Below are 21310 nucleotides of genomic sequence, written 5' to 3' on the forward strand. Positions count from 1 at the left end.
TGTCAGTTAAGGTTAAAGTAAGATATACATTAAAATCCAGTTGTTCGGATTTAGGTGATTGCATGGATTTACATTTATTGATGTATTACTTATTGTAGATGTCTGTTACTTATTGTAGATCCCTCCCAATGGTGGCTCCCGGAGCAGAATTTCAAGGCAGGCGATCTAATAAAGAATATTATATTAAACAAACAGTGATGTACATTAGAAAAGAAAGGGAACTGAATCAGGCAGCACTTAAGCAAGTAGACTAAACTATGAAATAACACATATTCCTCAAAGTAGCCACCTTTTACTTTGATGGCAGCTTTGCACACTATTGGTGAAGTCTCAACCAGCCTCATTATAGGAAAAAAAAATAAAGAAAAAGTCTTGAATGAGTGGGTGTGTTCAAACTTTGGACTGGTACTGTAATTATCAGTACTGTTCCTCACAGCTTTACAGTTGCTTCCAATAAAAGACGAAACTCCTGTCTTTCACCTCCTTTTATCGAGGTGTGTACAAAACACTAGCACTTACGGCTAGAGTGTTATTAGACATGTCAGTTGCAGCTTAGTATTTTAATTAGATGCAGCTCCAGTCTGTGTCATTGTGAGCTGAAAGAACAACAAAAAAAAAAAATCCGTACGTGTGGAAGTAGCAGCTGCATTTGGATTGACAGCTCAATGGATCTGCCCACAGGCAGCCGAGTGTAGGAGCTGTCGGAGGTTCTCGTGGCCTTGCAGCACTGCCTCCTCAGGAAGCAAATCATGAGTGGAAGTCTGCAGACAGACTGTTAAAAAGTACTGAAGTTCCTGCTCCTGTTACTTTGGCTAGACTCAGTTCCAACAGTATCTGTAATTCAGAGGGTTTCTTTTACTGAAAACCTAAAATAATGTTCCCTAGGGGTTTCTTCCATGTCTGTGACTATTACTTGACATTCTAAGGGTCTTAAATAAGACTGAATTAGTTCTACTGGCTGTTGCAGATTCAGAGTATATTGTAATTGGTTTCAAAAAGCCTGCAAGCTCAATATCTGCAGGCTGTCAGCTGACAAAGAATATGTACCTGGAGTAACTGTTGAACACCAGAAATCTCTGAGCTACTTGCATGCCTGTAGAAGTCTCAAATTTCTCCATGAAGCGGCACATATACAGTGCAGCTACAATTTTTATATATATGTGTATTGGATCATGCTGTGAGAATATGACAGCAGTTATAGCAGTATGCAGCTGTTAATACACTTCTTTTCCATTTGGATCTTCTAATGATTTAGTTTGCAAACTCAAGTCAAGTTGCTCGAACAGGAAGTGAGCTTTCAGGAGCATCCTGAACACCGCAGCTCATTAACTCATAAGTTTAGTGCGGAGGAGCTTTGTCTGCAACTTTTCTTAATGCTAAAAAGAAGTACCTGTGCTCCCAGGAGTTTGTGTAGGCGTCCCTTAAGTCAGAACAGAAAGTACCCCATCCACTGAATAAGCAAAAGCGCTGATTCTAACTGATTCATCTCACGTTCATTAGACAATGGTTGTTAGTGTATGTGTGTGTGTTTTTTGCGGAGAGAGAAATTCAAATACACGGGGAGCAACAGTGAATGGGATACATGTGAATCCGTAGGGAATGATTTCAAATACTGGCTGTGATGTCGTTACCAACATGGAGTCATTATCTTTTCTTCATCTGACAGAGGTTCAGTAATCACAGCTTCTGTTTGGTACTGCATATTTTCTGCCTAAATTAGCATGATAGTCACAGTAAGTCATGGTAGAAACACAAATAGAGCCTTTTCATAGAGCTCTATATAAAGTCGGCACCGAAAATACAAGGATAGGCCAATCACAGGGCCTCTGACACACACAGGGTCAAAGCTGAATGGATAACAAGTCTTTTTTTTTTTTTTTTAATGTTCACTAAGTGACAAAAAAGTGATAAAAAAATCATTGTTTCTGTCCTCTTATCACTTGATGATAATTCTGTTTCCATTGGTGAAAGAAGTACTCAGATCATTTACTTCTAGTCCAGTACACCTTGTTAAATTCAGCTAGCCAGGTGTCCGTTCTGTGCTCCAGTGTTTATACACAGCACTGGCTCTGGCCATGCAACACTACCCCAGCCAATCAGCAGCAGGGGGCGTCATCAGAGCTGTCTGTATGAGGACATGACAGTCTCCTACCTCTATTACATGTTGAATGGTGGGGGAAGGCTGGAGAACTGCAGAGTGGGAGACCAAATTCACATAGAAAGAGTTTTCTAATGAAGCAGGTACGCTTCCATTTTATTTACTGTATCACTCCATGCTGAATCTGAGACCTGGGGGTCTCTCATGGAGACCCCCACCATATTTTAAACTGCAGGCCTGTTTCTGTCACATTTAGTGAAGCATAATTTGAGCAGGCAGTGGTTTAAATCACACAAATACCCCACTGAATGTGTTTTCAACCTATTAACCATATTAATTAATCAATAAATACAAACACTGTTGATTTCTTCCCGTGGAGCTGACATGCAAACTACTTTGTACATTTCTAGTCTAGCTAGTTTAGTCCAGTGGTTTCCAACCTAGGGGTCAGGCTCCTCCAATGGTTCAGCAGGTAAATGTGAAGCTTGGTGAGATGATTAATGGGAGAGGAAAGAAGAAAAAACAAAGTTCTGATACACAAATCTGTTCTCAGTTTTTGGACTTTTTCCTCTAATCTCTGATTCCTGCTAAAATATTGTGTTATTTATAAATGAAACCAAGTGAGAAGTTCAGAGGGACATATCACCAGTGGACCACTTTGGTGGAGCTGTTAATAACTCATAGACATCTGAAATGTGACCCTGATTACACACTGCTCTTTGTGTGACATCAAAATCCAAAAAGTTGGAAACCACTGGTTTAATCTTTAATGTGTTGTATTTAAAATCTTGTTATATGATCCACTGTGTCAAATCACAATCTGTTCAAATACCGTTGTCATTCTCAAAGATGCCTAATGTTGTCCCTGGCAGTCAATCTTTAAATATGAATGCTTATTTAGAACTAACATGTGAGCACACTTTTCACAGGCTTTACTGGACATAAAGTTGAGTCCCAGTGACATACTGTACTTTCCAGTAAGTATGGTGTCCTACATGTTGTGGTCATCCTACATGACAGCTGTGCAGTGATATTACTCAATCAGATAAAAATTGGCATCAGGGCATCACGATGATGCCAGTCTCTTCACACTTTCTGAAATGGTACTGACTGACTGACTGACTGACTGACTAATCACTGGACACAGAATTTGCGGGCACACGGTTGGATCTGCCAGCACTTTACTGAGCTGTGCAGCACAAGGAAAACAGGTTTATCACTAGAAGAGAAACTGTTCCCTGACAAGTAGTCAGACTATCAGCACTTCTGCAGTGCTGCAGGTGAAAAGCAGCGTGAGGTCAGAGAGAGAGAAACACCACACTGCAAGTCTCACACATCCACATGCAACCAGCCTGTTGGCACAAAGCTCTTACAGAGGCAATTTAAAATGTATGAATGTTATAGTTTCACATTCACATGGGTTTCAATGTTGTTACCATAGCAACTTAATAACATCTACATGTACATCGCTAACGGGATTGAATCTAGCAGAATTTACAAAATGGCACAACATTATGTCTTCTTTTCTAGAACATTTATACAAAAACATTTTCTACAACTGTAGAAACTCATAATGTAATAATAACTGAGCAGTATGTAACAAGCTTGCTGCAAGTTGTTATATAGTTCAGTGGCCTAAACTTTTAAAATAAAAATGTAATAATGTGCATATTCTAATGTAAAATGTAATGCTTTAATCTGATGTGATGTTTGAGTTGGATGTAATGAATGATTAAAGAAGAAATACACAAGAGGAAAAGAAGGCTCCAAAACATGTCTTATTATAGATGATCTGCTGAGTGGTTGAAGGTTATTTAACCACCATGGAGCTATCAGCAAATAAACCAATCCAACCACTACTCCCTCTTGCTTTTTCTTTTGCATATGATGTCATGCTCTTTTTTAAGTAATGGTCACACCACAGAATTAGATTCACTAGTCTTGTGTGACTTGTGGGTGAACTGCTGAGGGTGGTGAGCTCGTCAGTAACAAAAGCTCCCGAGCTTCTCTCTCTTCTCTGCACTGGCCTGTTTAGACTTGAGGGCAAAAAGCTGAGAAGACTTGATCTCAGATCAAATCTTGTGTGTATTTTTCCTTTTGTAGCACTGCCAAACTGGCATGAATATTTGATATCATAATGGGAATGCCTTTAATGTTTAATGCATAGTGCAATGTTTCCGTAATGTTTCACATAATTGACTTGTAATAATAAGTTTTCTCATGTTACAACACATTTTAGCTAATGCACCCAAATGTGATTAGGTCCCTCATGTGCACTCAGAAAGCTATAAGCTAATTAATGTGGTAAAGGAGTAACTTTCTAACTACTATAAACCCTGTTGGGTAATAAAATGCTTTTTATTATTAGCAGCAGGTGTACTAGATATTTTAAATGTGTACTGTGCAGTTGTAAACAAACAAAAGTTATATTTATATTCAGTGTTACTAACCAAAACATACTGTGTGTAACCTTGAGGTCTAATAAACATGTCAAATATATTTTCGTCTGTGCAGATTTTTCTTTAAAGTTCTAGTCCTGCATTGTTTCCATCCATGTTTACTACATTGCAGTCTTCTTCTTCCCTTCTCTTTTTTGGGACATTAGCACCATCTGTATATCAGAATACTGTCAAGCCATTGGCAGGAATGTGGCACAAATGTCCATACCTGCGTGTACATGACTTCAATAGGGGGTGCTGATGATTGCAGCCCTCTGCAGGATGAATCCTCAGCTCCATCAGAGCAGTCAGGACATTTTTATTTCAAGCTGAAGTCTAAACTCTGTTTCCTCTGGAGAGTTTCCTCTGTCCAGTAAAGGTTGTTATTACACTTTTAAATTCAGTGATCCACAGTAGTTGCTGTTGTGACATTATTGCATGCATATAAATACTTCCAATTCCTCAGATACAACCTCTCCATTTAAAGGGTCAGTTTACCCATTCAAGAGATGCTTTCTCTCTTAAGATCTTAAAAGATAGGTTTGGGTTTTAAAAGTCTGTCTGACGTGCCATTATGTAATAGGAAATGGGTCTTGGTCGATGTAACAATTCCTACTCTGCATACTGACCCTGAAGCTATTTTCTCTGAACATGACTATACTGTGGGAAATGGGGCCAAATCCAGAGCCCTTCTGTGGAAAATGCAACCCAAAGTTCAGCTGATGCTGATCTGATGCTTCAACAGTCTCAATTAGTTAAACTGAGTTGTTATATTTGAAAGTTACACCCTGTTTTGTATGAAATTCACTGTTTTTGTTTCCACAGACTGAAGTTCCTCATGGATCTGTGACAGAGGGATGCTACTCAAGACCAGTGTTTTGTTTTTTTGGCAGATTTGATAGAGGATGAATTTTTGCAGTCTGTGTTTGGACACTGTGTTTGCAAGCTCAATGAAGAGAAACAGTATTGAAGCAAAACACTGACACAATAAACAACATTTATCATACTACTAAAACTTACTATGTACTGCTAATCATTTCCTCTATCTTGAGTCACAACCTGCTTTAATTAGCAGTGATGAGATGAGTAGATGCATAGCAGCAGCCTGTGACTTGATATAGACGATGAGTGTAAATTAAACAATGTGTTTAGCAGTCTAATTATGCAACAGTTAGTTCTGACCAAATAATTTGATTGGACAAGACATATTCCATGAGTGCTGATAAAGAGTACATCAGGGACTGAGACTTTTAACTATACATGTATCACTGAGCGTTACAAGTGTCTAGCTTGGATTGTAACTTGTATAAAATAAATGGCATTAGAGCTATATGAATAGTTGTCAGAAGAGAATGAAGGAAAGGAAGGAAGACTGGATACTATAGTGCAAAGCTCCAGATGTGCTCATATAACATCAGCTGACACACAAGTTAGAGAGGAGCAAAACTGAAGCTAACACTGAAAGGCAAACAACGTGGGCTTTGAGCTGCTTCCAGACTTGGCTAGATATGAAAAAAATATAAACATGTACACATAATATAACTTAAGGGTAGTTTTACCGCATCAGCAGCTACCTCTAACTTTGGGCTGATTTAAATTGTTATAGCAACAAGTGTCTGGAATTTAATGCAGGGTGCAGAATTCATATTAGCTAATTATGTTTTCAAAGGTGTTAGAAAAGAGATTAGAAGGGCAAGGAGAGACAGAACAACACACTACCCCTCCATTTCACCTAAAGACCAGCGCATCTTAAAATACTCTGCAACACTAAGTCTAGACAATCCATTAGGTTTATTAAACAAGGTCTGGTACAATATTCAGTTTTGCTGTAGATGCAGGGGGAAAAAGGGGGGAATCAAGATCTTAAACCTGACTCATGCATTATACACTCGCTAAAAGGTTGTAGGAGTCCATCCATGTAAAGCAGGAAGCATAAGAGCAACGTACTGTCTCATTAAACTGTTAACTAACCAGAATCACACATGTCACCAAACTGACTGTCAACACACTCTTATTTCACTGGTGCATAATAAACTGAAACATATGTAAATGATACAAAACAGCTGGCCTGTGGTAAAGTGTAGACTTTAACAAAGTAGCAAGTTAGTGTGCAGTAAAATGTTTGTGTTGCTCGGCAACAGTCCAGTTGCAAAACTGTTTGGGTTGGTGGAGTTACTAATAATGCAATAACAGGTACAACAGCGTGTACCTGTGACTGGCCATGCTTATCTGTGTAACAAAAATAATATAGTATCAGCTATACTTTAAACCCAATTATGAATTACAAATACATGATGTGCCTGCACTTAACAGCACTGTACCTATTCACTCACTTTAAATCCAACTAATAATTTTGTTTTTTAATTATATTCCTTTTTAAAACTCAAAAACACCTTCTTGAAATGTAAATAGGACACACAGAATAACTCAATAACTAAATGCAAATAATGCATTTAGTTAACATAAACACAAATATCTAAACCAACTATAAAAATATGAGACTAATACAAACTATTGAGTAAAACTTATGAGTTTCCTTTTGACTTACTTTTAACTACTCTTCAAAGTTAGGACTTTTCCCTCTTATTTGCCCAATTATAAAGCTCTTAACTAAAGACACCACACTCACTGCAACCAAAATAATTAATATCATTAAAACAAAAAAAAACAACAACATTGCAGTCTAATGCAAGCTACCAAATCAATTAGCACTGGTGCACTGGTTAGTGGTTACTCACAGTTGAAGCACGGGTGAAAGGTGAGGGATGAGTGAGGTTACAGTCTGGCGGCAACAGTCTGGATGAAGTGAAGCTGAGCAAGACCTCTACTCTTCATACACTCCAAGCAGTGTTTCCCACTCCTCAGTCTAATACATGTGCATGACAATTGTTCTCAGTCACTTCTTTACTTCTTACGTCGAGTTCATTTTGCGCTTTAGTTGACAATATGAATGCATACTAGCAGCACACAGTAACATTAGCTGCTACATCAGTGTAATCCGCTAATATAACTAGCACGCTAATGAGCTACTCACAATTAGCCTCTTCCCTATTTCACACAATACATAGTAACTACACATACAAAGATATACACGTAGAGGTATTTACCTTCTGCACGTTGCAGTATGTCTGTTACCCGTTGGGAAGACTGTCCATCCACCAAAGTAATGAACAAAACCACTTGCAACAGTTCACACAACTTCCATACAGCTCCTTTGTTTGTAGCCATGGTAGCCCGGTCATTCACTCTACTGGGGTCACCTGTACATCCCGCCCCTCTACCTTTCCGATTGGCCGGCAATATGAAGGTAACAACAAAGCTGGACAACCATAGGCTACACCCTGTAAAACACACTAGTTGAATAGCGTGACCATGAACTTCATCAACACAATGACAAAGATTGGTTCATCTGCCTGTAGTGGTTTCAATTCTTCATGAACTGTCAGCTATGAAACGTTCTAGTTTTCAATAGAATACCTTTTAAGACATTTAAGATTATTTATTAGTTTAAAGTAAAACATTTTTAGACTGGGCTACACTTGTTAATGTTATAATAAATGGTGCATGCAGAACTGCTGTATAAAAGCAGTATCACGCTCAAAATCGTGCTGTTGTAGGCCTACTGACTACCAGCACAGTTAAGATCATTTTTAGCACTTGGTCTGCGGCCTTATACCTATAACTGAATGACAGCCGTGTTTATATTCAGTACAACAGCACGACCTCTTGTGCTATATTGTTTAATTATGTCAAGAGCAGCCAATCTGGTCAATTCTATGTATAGTTGTAGTCAGTTCCAATGAAGTAAATTCACACTGAAAAGAAATGATGGATGGAAATGACATAGCACATGAGAAAAAAACTGTTTTTACTTGAATCCGTTCACACTCCCTCACTTCTTTCTCCTCTGACTCCCACACTTCTCAGAGGTCAGGAAAAGTAAGTGCTTCATCTGAGTTGAGAGATAACCATTAGGAATTATGGAATCATATAAATGTGCCCAGTTGCTGTGGTGCACACCAGCTTCTTGATATAGCAAGATGAGCTTGAGTTTGTTTACTGACTTAAAATGCAAATTGAATTTACTGACATCAGCCCTGCAATGCATAAGAATGCATCTCATTGCGACTCAGAGCCAAGCCACAGTCTGATAACAAGGGAGAAAACATGCTGCATCTTTACTTAGCCAGTGAAAACACAATAATGACTTGAATGTGGCTTTATCACCGCATTAAGATGCATTGTTTTATGAAAGTAGGTCAAAACATAAAACTCTTTCTGTATCGATTCAACAGAGCTTTTGGAGCTGTTTTAAACTGTATTTTATTAGATATTAAAGACAATCATACTTGTTCATGTGTATATTCTTGCACATCATATTCCTAATCAATATTATTTTAACTCCATGGATCCAGAACATTAGATACAGTAGTTTCAGATAGAGTTTTCTTTACTAAACTGTGATGATACTCTGTAAAATGGTTTGGACAGTAAACTCCAAGACTTTGCTTTGTTGTTGGAATTACATCAAAACAGCATAAAGTTATGTGTGGAAAAGGAAAGCAGATTTGTATACAGCGTTGTCAGAACCTTAACAGACAGAATAAAGCCAAGGTTTAGACACCAGACTGGCATCATTAATTATGGATACCATTTTATGCATCAATATTAGCACATTGGACATCCCGACATAATTCAAAGCGATCATTTGTTTGCATCAACTCAGGTAATTAGCAAAGCATGACCTACTTCCTAACCTAAGAAGCCAGAGACTTGACATCTAACAGCTTAAAAATAGGCCCGCATATAAAGAAAGAGTGAAGCTGTTAATTGCAAGAAGGAAAAAAAAGAAGAAAATGTGACATTTATTTGCTTTTGTTTGTGCAGGCACTGAGAGGCATACAAAACATAAAACGGAGGCTTGGAGCTGCAAATACTCCATCATATACCAAATGCTTTTCTTTTTAAATATCTCCACAGGCAGTTTGGAATAGATAATGAGTGAAAAATTAATTTACATAGGCTACAAAGTGTGCCTGATTTAGATTGCCACACGCTTTTCAAAGTCCCTCCATAGTTTACATCCCTGAAATCCAGAAGAGCGAAGCTACAGCACGTATACACAAAAATCAGCCTCTATAAGCCACTGAACATGTCAAGCAATTAGAGTAGTTGTAGTAACTATGACGACTGCTGGGAAAATGGGACCCTCACTATTAGAGGCACTTAATACTTTACATGATCATTATAAATGATGTGTATAATTGCCTTCATTTCCTCACTTCTTTCTCTATAGGAGTAATAGAATCATAGTGTGGCCAGCTGCTGCAGCACACAACAGCCTCTTGATATGTGCTGCTGAATTTACTGACCTCAGCCATGGATTTATTAATTAATATATCTACCGGTATCTTTTAACCAAATTTGTGCAGTATTCTTTAAAATTAGCACGATACATACTAGAATGATCTGAAAATAACACACTTGTTTTATGATATTCTGTAATGTTTTCCTGTTCATATATGTCAAAGGCAGGCAGTACAGGCATGGAGTATTTGACATTTAGCAAAATTTGATGGCATTTTGCTGTTTACGTGATCCATTTAATTGCTCACATCAGTTTTCAAGACTCTGACTCATCAATATTTGCCCAATTGATGCCCATTGTAATGCAGATCTAACCTTTTTGAACAATAACTCCTTAATGACATACAATAACACTGTGAAAAGTCAAGTCTTCAAAGTGGAGCAGCCGTATTTTTCAAGATATTTCAAGCAACTAGGCCTGGAACAATAATTATTGACTTCATTTACAATAACATACTTATCAACATCATCATGTCTATATATGGACTTATCATATGATATGGACATGACCTTGATCATTTTTTGACCTCAGTATTGCCACACTTCACATTAGCAGCTAAGAGGCTATTCATGTTACATTGGCTAAGCTAGTATAGTGTCCTCCATTCATCACTGTGTACGTCCTGAGTGGAGACTGTAGAAGAATTCAAGGTAAGTAACTCTGTCCCCAACCATAATGGTAGTCAGTGTTTCTACAGAGGTGTAGTGCCCACTCTCCAATCCCAACCCCGCTCCCCTTGCATTATTTTGCTATTATATTATCATTATATCAGTGGTTTAAAAATATCTTCAAATGACAATAATATCGTTTATCACGATTATTTCTGAGACAATATATCGTCCGACAAAAGTAGTTATCGTGACAGGCCTATCTGTGTATTATGGCTGATCACTATGGTAACATACTAGGAGTGGGAATCTTTGGGAATCTCACTATTTGATTTGATTCTGATTTATGGCGTCCCATTTGATTCAGAACTGAAACCAATTCTCAATTGAATCATTTCATGATTATTCGTGAATTATCGTTTATCGCGATTATTTCTGGGACAATATATCGTCCAACAAAAGTAGTTATCGTGACACACCTAAAAGCAACAAATCTTCTTTTCACCTGCTAGCAACAACCTCCACTGGAATGACCCAACTGGGCAGATTCATGCTATTCCCCTGCTTAGTTTCAGATCATTACAGTTTAAAAACAAGTCCTTCATTGTTAAAGGTCATCAAATCATACCATTTTACAACAGAGGATTAACAATATATTCACTTTTATTATTAAAATTTACATCTATACAATATATCCTTAATAAAACTGCAACTATACAAATCATTAAGAAGTAACCACGTGATATTACTCATTGCAATATAACCAAAACACTCTCGAGAGGCATGTATTCGTTCACTGATGCTTGAGATCAGCACACTATCACATCTTGAGACGTACTTCTAAAACAAGGACATGCACAGATAGGGTTCACAGGATCAAGCACCTATCTCTTGACCATGCCGCTGTTCCTGTGTCACTTTCACTCAAATGTTGTTTTAGCCCAGGTAGGGGTAGGGCTCCAAGAACGACGGTGTTGTTAGTCCATCAGTCTGTCCGTTCCATCAGTCCATCAGTCTCAACACTTTGAATCATAGTGAAAATATCTCCACAACTGTTTTGGATTGGATGGATTTCATCAATTTAGAGGAGACGTTCCCAAAGGATGTATAATGACGACTTTGGTGATCTGCTGACTTCTCATTCAGCTCTACTAGCATGGTAAATAGGGGACTTGTCCATCTGTCTTCCATCTGTCCAGCTTTTTTTTTTTTTCTCCTCTCCTTTTTTTTGGGGGGGGGTGTAAGTCATATGTTAAAAGCACAGCTGAGCTTGAGTAGCTGAGGCCAATGGGTAATGAGCCGAGAGGGATAATGTAGAGCTGAGCCCGACGAGCAGATCCGAAGAAACAACAAACTGATCGGCTCGATGCTAAGATTGTTCCGTTACTACTGCAGTCTCAAATGCTCGACGCAACTTGCATGCCGCAAGCTCACATGCTGCCCTCGACACACACATCCTGTACATGCTTTACTGCTAACCGTATGCCAAAAAACAAACAAGGTCTTGTGGCTCACCAGATTTGTTCATGTATCGGCATCAAACAGTAAATGCAGTGCTTGTTAGCCTGAGGATACGACTGCAGTTGGGTGGATAATTAGACCCCCTCATTGTGTGCACTGTGTGAATAATTATGCATATGTATTTAAATACTATAATCCTCTTTATTGATTTCTTATTTTGGCTCTCATGATACAATATACACAAGTGTTTCTGGATTCCTTTTTTTATGTACTGGAGAAATAATACACAAGGAGAATGAGCACAGTTTTCAAAGGAAAAACAATTTTATAAGTTTCAGCTAAAAATATTGCCTACGACTGAATATTAGAGACCCGCAACATCTTTACCGAGGGACAACTTAAAAACACTCCAAAGCGTTGAGGTACGGTTCTGGCACGTACAAGGTCAGCAAAAGATATGAGCATCCCATATTTAGTAGGTTATTTAGGCTTTTTAATTTTCATGCATTTTCAAACAGTGTAGTGGAAAACAACTCAATGAAAAAGACATTACAGAGAGTTGTGTATTACTGAGCTAAAGATTTCCTCTGATTCTTGTGTGTGGAGAGGGTTTCAAGAACTGAATGGCAATAAGAACTGAATGACAATAAGCTCCTCTCTATGTAAATGCGAGCGCCTTTTGTGCAAATCACTCCAATAAATTCTAAAATGTTAAAATAAAAACTCGTATTTAAATTAGGCACTCATACAGTATAGGCAGTATTGGCCCCCCTCCTTTTTCTTCTTCTACAACATTCACCACCACTGAAAAAACAAAGACAGCAGCGAATGTACGCGTTTATCTTACAGAACCTGGCCTACTTTTTCCTGACTTGCAAGTACAATTTAGTGTGTCCCACTGAAATGTGGGAAAAATTCAGCATTTTGAAAAGGTTTCAAACAAAATGTTTTTTAATAATTTGTGCGCATTCAGGATGGGCAGCAGCTTTTTTTTTTTTTTTTTTTTTTCTCCGCTCACTGCACTTAGGCTGTCCCTCCGTCCGCTCCCCGCTAAAACATTCATCTTTTGCTTTATACACATTTTGCAGCGACAGAAACCACAGCAGCTTGATTCTGACAGTTTCACCAACATCACATGACACAAACAGCTGTAAAGACCCAGCCACTTGTTTGCACTGGAGCGTTTAAGAAAGTGGACTACCGGCTACAGGCTTCTGGAGTGTTCCTGGGAGACTTCCAGGGCACAAGACATGTTTGTTGTAAGGAACGCCGCAGCAGCACGCCCACCTGCTAGTCCTTTATACGAGAGAGAGAGAGAGGTAAGTTTGTGGCTTAGGCCCGTTGAGTTCACTGTGATCAGATGTAGTATTCCTTCATGTTGTCCCTGACTGAGTTGTGGAGGTGTATCTCTGTCCTGTAGTCTGTGTACATGGTGTGTCTGTGCTCCTCCTTGATGCTGTTGCTCCTCTGGGCCTGTCGCCGCTGGTAGAGGAGGCGGGTCATCACAGCCAGGGCGCAAACAGCGATGAAGACCACCGCTGTGACCACTCCTGAAGAACAGCAGGGGAGATGCATTAGTACTGAAGGCACCAAGTGGACACTGTCAACTAGAGCTGTCCTCATAATCTGTCAAAGTGCTCCGTTTATTACAGCCTCAGATCAGCACAGTATTCAGAAAAATCAGGCAACCACCACGTCATGCATACTGTGTGTTGTTCCACTGTTGTTCTACTTTCATATGTAAGTCAATATGTTATATCTTTCATTTCATCATATGTATAACTGATTTCAGAGCTCTATAGACTGTATGTGTCGCATGGTGTTTGCCTGATTATGAATTCCATTGTTTTATTTAATAAAAAAACAACCCAAAAAATAATAAGCATCTAAACACTGCTACTATGATTACTCAGAGATTTATTATGTCATATTTTTGACCTCTGATTTCTGACCTCTATAGACTCTCTATAGAGCTCAGAAATGAGTTACACATGAGGAAATTAGAATGATGACATACTAAATTATATATGAAACTAATAAGAACATAATTAAAATAAATAAGGTAAAAAAGAGGGACAGGGGGTTTTTATATATATATTTTAGTCAGAGTCAGAGGTTTATTTTAATTAGAGGTTTCAGGAAACAGGATTTCATAATGGTTAAGTAATTTATTGCTTTTTTATTTATTTTTTATTGTTCACAACCTTGAGTGAATTAAAAAAGGAGGTCAGGTGCAATTTTAGGGAATTTCTGTTAATGAATAAAAATTTGGGTACAAGAATGACAGAATGAGTCAAATATTCTGCAGAATTATTCTCTGAGTTTCAGTGGCAGTGTTTGGATGCTCCTCACTGGACACAGAGATCATTAAATCATGTAAAACATGTGCCTGCAAACATGTGTGGTTACTTTGGCTACGATGCCCAACTGAGAAGCATAATTGGCAGTCATCTCACCACTGATGTACTGACTTTCAGGTAATAGTGTTTTTGTTTATATGCCAACGATGCAATTACAGGGCCCTTGATTATTTGTGTTTACACCATCACTGTATTTATGTTTTATATTTAAGATGATTACAGTAAACTTTAAATTAACATGTCATTTTGGTGGAAAACACCACTGATGCAAAAATGCAATTGTTACTTGTATAATAATTATACTAATACTACATAATTTAAAGTGGCATCTGTGATTAACACACTGTTTACAATATTCTGAAGTTCAAGTGATGAGAGCCCAAAATTAGGACAAAGTAGGATACTTAAAATTATTTGCAAATTCATACAAATGAATATTAATGTGACAAAGTTAAGCCAACTTATTTCGATTTGTGGTGCTCTATTCATTTCATAACATAAAACAAGATCACAGTATGTTTCTATTTGAAAAACTCCTAAAACAAAATACTATACTCCTTATTTTGGCCTTAAAAACTCCACATACTGTAGCATGCTAAATGTAAATACCTGTATTAATAATAGCAATGCAAATAATGTATAATTTATGCAACAGTCAGTATTTGATATAGTACTGAGTATGGAAACTTTGATTGCATTTGTTGTATGGAAATGTACAACCAGGCAAAGCTATCATTATAAATGTCCTTTACTGCATCTGTTTACTGTCTATGTATGAAAAGAGCACAGTAGAAAATAGAAAGCCTTTATTGTCTTTGTACACACAACAGAATTAAGAGTGCTACTCCTGGTTGGTGTATTCAAAACTCAGTAATTTCTCAGTATTAAAATAAATAAATAAGTAATAATAATTATTATTATTATAATAATGCATTGTATTTAAAGGCGCCTTTCAAAGCACTTACAAGGCACATATAACACAACAACAGTACATCAAACAATATAAATCAGGTGACATTTAGTGCAAATATATATATATATATATATATATATATATATATATATATATATACATATATATCAATGAAAATAGGTGTAGTATACACTGGAGTTCTACTTGATCCTTTTGCATTTCTTTATCTTTTTTAGAAGCGAGGGTTTAAACTATAAAGCTGAAGGCAGGTTAGTGCACTACTGTTTTAAAAACCATGCTCAGCCATTCATGAAACCAGACATTTGTAACAGAGTAGTAAAATTATCTTATCTCACTGAAAATACTATTTTAGGACTCAAAAAATGTCAATCATGACTAGGCCTGTCATAATTATCGACTCATCTTATGACACATGGACATGACATTGATCATTTTATTGACCTCAGTATTGTCACACTTCACATTAGCAGCTAAGAGGCTATTCATGTCACATTGGCTAAGCTAGTAGTGTCCTCCATTCCTCACTGTGTACGTCCTGAGTGGAGACTGTAGAAGAATTCAAGGTAAATAACTCTGTCCCCAACCATAATGACAGTCTGTGTTTTTACAGAAGAGTAGCTCACTCCTCATTAACCCTCCCTTACATTATTATGCCATTATATTATCATTATATCAGTAGTATAAAATTATCTTCAAATGACAGTAATATCGTTTATCACGATAATTTCTGTGACAATATATCGTCCAACGACGACTATTAACAATACCAGCAAAGTTTAACCTCAAAAACGAATGATCCTTTTTGTGTATAATGGCAAACTGTGCATGTGTAATCTCTGATGATATTTAAGTAAAATGCAGACACAAGACGTTTTACTGTTCAGGGAGCACTTAACCATCCTTTACCATTATCATCCCCACCTTAAGTTTAAATTCCAAACATAACTGTGTAAGTGGTAATGAGCTTGAGTGAAGGTGACGTCGAGAGACCAGATACAAAGAGAATCAAGGTAGAAACATTGAACAAATGACAAGTAAGCAGCTGGCACTCATTTTCACTTTCTGCTTCTCAAGGACTCACAACACAGTACAAAACGCTACCTTTCATTTTTCAAATCCCAATAGGTGCTTCATCAACATACCTCTGGCTCAGGTGTGTGTCATGAGTGTGTCTACCATCACAGGATCAGAGCACATCCCCATGTCACACTCAATAAATTGATGAACATTTTGAGCATTCTACATTGCTGTGTGTCCTTGGTAATCAGAAATCACTGTACGTTTTTTTTTATATTCTGCACCTTGACAACAAAGATGTGTTTTTCACACATGGATTACTCATTTTCAATTAAGCAAAGGGAGATAAACCTGCACAGAAGAGATGAAAAACAGACCTGCTATTACAGCCAAATCCTTTTGTGAATCATGGCCAAGGGGCTCCTTCTCTTTATTTGGTGTCACACCTTGATCTGGAGAAACAGACACCAGAGATACATTCAGAGAGAGACACATTTCTAAATCCCTTTCATTACATTAGACACATGTATGACATTAATACCCCATTTACAGCTGACAGTAAAATGTGATCTCTACCTTTGGAAGATTTACAATACATAAAGGAAAATATCAAATAGAAATAAAACACACATGGTCAGTTTCCCTCCCCACTAGTCTGACAGTCTGTTACAGTTCATGCAAAACAAATACACAATCATGTTCTTATATGCATACAAAATATAGGTTTTCTAAATGCATTGGGCAGGTGTTGAAAAATCCAGTGGTAAAAACAGAGCAGCATCTGTTCTGTCAGACAGAAGACTGTAAAGAAGCAGCTGAAGGGACAGTTTAGACAGTCTGCAAATAGCTAAATTCACAAGTCTCTAGCTGCTATTGAAAACTTTTAGCAGACAGCCAATTAGACTGGTTGTCTTGTCTTGAATTAATTGGTTCACTTGCACACAGGGTCTGCATTAGTGGGTTAGGAGCTGTAAGTTTAATTCAGGTTTTCCAGTTGAACTAAACTAGATTCATTCTTACTGTGCTGGTTTTCAACAACAACAACCTGCTAAAGGGCAGGATTAGTTAAGAGGATGAAATAGTGCACCATTTTCTAAGATAATTGGATAGGGTTAGGGTCATTTCTTCTTTAAAGAGCCTTACATGGACAAACATTATCTGCAGTTACTGTAATAACCACTAATAGCTGTTTCCAAGAAAACTAAAAAAAAAAAAAAATTCTACAGCTTATTTATTGAAATACAAAGTCAGATAATGTTTTTACCAGAATTAAGGTAAACAAATCAACTGTTACAGTGGTCTTGGTAAACCACACCTGTGGGTAACATCCAGTTACATCCAGTCGATGACCTATTTTTTCCACAATGAAAACATGGCAAAAATGTAATGTAAAGTAACATATTGCATTTCTTTCAACACAGAATGACTGTCTCTGTCAGTAATGTAATCTGATGTTATTAGCTATCTTTCCTGCTGCTATCAGAATGAATGAGTAGACTTCAGGATTGATGTTGACCATCAATCGTTCTCTAGATGTTCTCTACTAAAATATCGCTTATCGGTTATCTAACAAGTGAGAGAATCCAGCTTCAGAGTGATCACACTGCACTGGAGAACACAGGTAGCTGATGTAATTGCTACTGTTGGTGAGCAACTGTCAGTATGACAGCAGAGCAGAGTGAAATGGAAAATATGTGCACGTAAAACATGTAAACCATAAGCTCACAACAGATGACTATGGTAACTGTACACAACAAACACAGCTGTCTAAACGCTTAGAAGACGTGAAATTGACACATTTTAAATCAATATCAGGTATGAAAACAAGGTAAAAAATCCAAGATGGCTTGTCTCTGTTTCTAGTCTGTGGTTTAAAACACACACACACACACACACACACACACACACACACACACACACACACACACATTCAAAGTTCTGTGTATTAAAGAATTTGCAGCTTGTGTGATTCACAGCAATTCTTGTTTAGCATTTAGCTAAACATGGAAATAAGTGTTAAGTGTCAGTGTGTGATTGAGTTACCTTGCAAAGTGTGTGAGGAGGAGTCTGCCAGAGCTCCACAATTTGATTGGACCAATGGACCACGGATGGTGACCAGTGAGCTTCCTCGGTTGGTCAGCGCCGCTTTCAGCAGTGCAACGTGGTTGAACTGGACCGAGGAGAGGCAGCCGATAAAACCTTTGGAAGCTGCTTGCATTACTTCCTCACTGAAGTTCTCCTCTCCTGCAGACACACAGCGGATAGATAAAAATATATGTTGATACTTAGGATACCATGTTTGATCTTTACTGCAGGACATAACATATGGATACAGCAATGCCTGTGTTTTTGAGTACTTTGCTGAATGAAATGGAAGGACTTACTGATGACTTTGCCCAATGTCAAGGTTCTGATTAAGATCAGCTCTGCATCAGATGACAGCGTGTACTTTCTGTGGATATCCTGGTCGATCTGGTTGAGTAGAAAGAAATCAAATAACGAGTCGGTTACAAGAAATCCGAACCGAGGTAACAGCATCAGCCGCACATTTCAGTACATTATAGATCGAGAATTGTGTTCTTGACAGCCTCAACACACAAACCGCCCACACTTAGCTTTGAAGTGATTTAGAGCTTTCACTTCTGCAATAACATGCCGACTTAGATCACTGAACTTGATAATCTACAATAAAACATTATTGATTTTTAACCACATCTCTATGATTGAGAAAATGCATGACAACCACTTTTTGCATGGTTGGTAGAAGACTCTGGTTGCACAGTATTTTACATGTAATTAGGTGTAGATTTGGGTGTGGATGGTAGGGACAAGTTCGAAGCAGAATGGGTGTGTGTGTGTTTTATTACTTATTAACATCTGCAGACTATGTGGCTCATTAGAAAATGAAACAGCTGGGATCCTTTATTAATGTCATTAAATCATTAACAAAGGGTCTTGAGTTTCTCAATTTGTAATAAGTCAATCGCCTGCAATTATAAATAATGATACATAATTAATCAAAGGTTCTTATTATAATCCATCAAGTCTCCACTTGTTAAAGCTAAGAAGTTGCTTAAATGAAGCATACACGCAGCATGTAGCCCATTTCAATAGAGGTAAGTGGTTAAATAGTCCTTTGATATGAGGTTCCTGAGTGAAAGGGCTAAATAGACAAAGCGAGTTTCATGCTGGAGGATTTTAAACCAATTTAGCACCCAAAGCTATTACTAATGGTTTATAAAGCAGTAGTAAATGTTTTATTGACATTAATTAATTAATATAAAACCTTTATAAAGGGTGATTAATAGGCCTGTCACAATAATTAGGTTATCGACTTATCTGATTATAAAATGACAATAATATCGTTGATCGCGATTATTTCTGAGAAAATATATCATCCAACAAAAGTAGTTATTGTGACAGGCCTAGAGATTTATAACAAAGTGCTACCCATGAACTCCACATTGAACTGAAAGTTTCAAACAAGGTCTACCCACAACTGTCAACTCCCCACCTGTACATAAAGGTTTTTTCCCACTCGGTGGATTCTAAGTCGGTGGAGTCGTCCGTCGGCCAGGTTGCTGGCGGTGGGGCTGAATACGTCTGGACTTCTTTCTGTCTGGAGGTGATACCAGATCTGCAGACTCCCTGAACACAAAACATGAAAAGAGATGAAGAGACCTCCTTCAAACCGACCTCATATTTTATTCTTTATTGTAAGTACGTGTACGTTTCATCTTTATCCCTAACAGAAGAAGAGACTACTACTATACTGAGACCATAGAAATAAACCTCTATATACTGTATATTCACTTCTCTAGTTGCCAGTGTTGGTCACTCTACATTGGTTACCCATTGATTGCAGAAATGAACAACTCTTAATGGTGGGAAAACGTTCCGGGGTAAGCTAAAGGGGGCTTATTTTAGTTCATCAAGACCAGTGATAAGTCTGGGTCCATTGGAAACGGGGGGAGGGGTCCTATTTGCTTGTTTACAGATGGTGTACACAGAAATACTTTGAGTTTTTGCTTACTAGGCCTCAAATTACCACCACTGAAGCACATCTTCTATGTATTATATTGCACTCTTACTTTATTTTATCTTATTTCTATTTATGTTATCAAGTGGGTTGTGTTTCCATCTTATATTACATTCCTTTTTCTTTTCTTTTTTTTTTTTTTTTTTTTTTACATATTATGTTCTTCTTAAGTCCTTTTAATGTGAAGCTCTTTGATTTCTTTGGCTGTAGGTGCATTTCTTGTATGAAAGGTGCTATACAAAAAAAGTAACTAGTATTATTAATCATACTTAAAGCGCTACACTGGCTGGCCCCACTTCACATTTCTGAATTATTGTGGCCCCTGTCCACGGTGACATCACTGAGATCCCCCAGGTCTTCTTACTTAGAGCTTCTGGCTGTCCTGAAATCTAGGTTAAAAACTAAGTGTGGCTCTCTGGAACTGTCTTCCCTTAGCTATATATACACATTTTAAAAAAGCAGCCAGGGAATTGTTCTAAGAAATAGCTAAAAACTCACTTGGTTCATAAACACTTTGTTTTATAATGTGTGTCTGTGCAGTTTTAATGCCTTTACATCATTTTCAGTTTTTAACTTACTACTCCTATTGCCTATTGTTTCTATTGTACAGCAACTTGTAATACTTATTTCGAAAGCTGCTTCATAAATAACATTTACTTACTTACTTGTTTACTCCTGTTTATGAAGAAATGTAAATATTTATCACATAGCTCTTCACTCCCACACTGAATAAGTTCCTCCCACACACATGCACACTCACTGCCAGATCAAAGAGTAAGAAGATATGCACTGTCAAGAGGAGCAGCGTTAATATTATAATTCCCGGTCAGTAGTTGAAGGGCCTTGTGTTTTGTTTCATATGCCTCTATAGATGAAAGTCAATGGATGAAGTAATCTTTGCCTTTCAGTGTTTACAGAAACCTGACAAACATTCTGATTTCACACAAAGGAGGATTTCAGATCACTGATTCATGCAGTGCGCTAAAG

The 21310-nt window shown here is 37.6% G+C and overlaps 1 protein-coding gene across 1 annotated transcript in view; it reads right to left on the bottom strand.

Annotated features, from left to right (window-relative positions):
* Positions 1-13178: 13178 nt before the first annotated feature.
* cntnap5a (contactin associated protein family member 5a) overlaps positions 13179-21310 on the bottom strand; it is a 68124-nt gene continuing 59992 nt past the window's right edge. Inside the window, exons 18-22 of the mRNA XM_053328212.1 lie at positions 19799-19932; positions 18669-18756; positions 18328-18528; positions 16662-16736; positions 13179-13523 (exon numbers count right to left, since the gene is read on the bottom strand). Of these exons, the coding sequence (XP_053184187.1) occupies positions 13330-13523; positions 16662-16736; positions 18328-18528; positions 18669-18756; positions 19799-19932 (692 nt within the window). The 3' untranslated portion in view covers positions 13179-13329. The remainder of the gene's footprint in view (positions 13524-16661; positions 16737-18327; positions 18529-18668; positions 18757-19798; positions 19933-21310) is intronic.

Source organism: Scomber japonicus, chromosome 11, assembly GCF_027409825.1.
Source record: "Scomber japonicus isolate fScoJap1 chromosome 11, fScoJap1.pri, whole genome shotgun sequence".
Taxonomy (NCBI): Eukaryota; Metazoa; Chordata; class Actinopteri; order Scombriformes; family Scombridae; genus Scomber; species Scomber japonicus.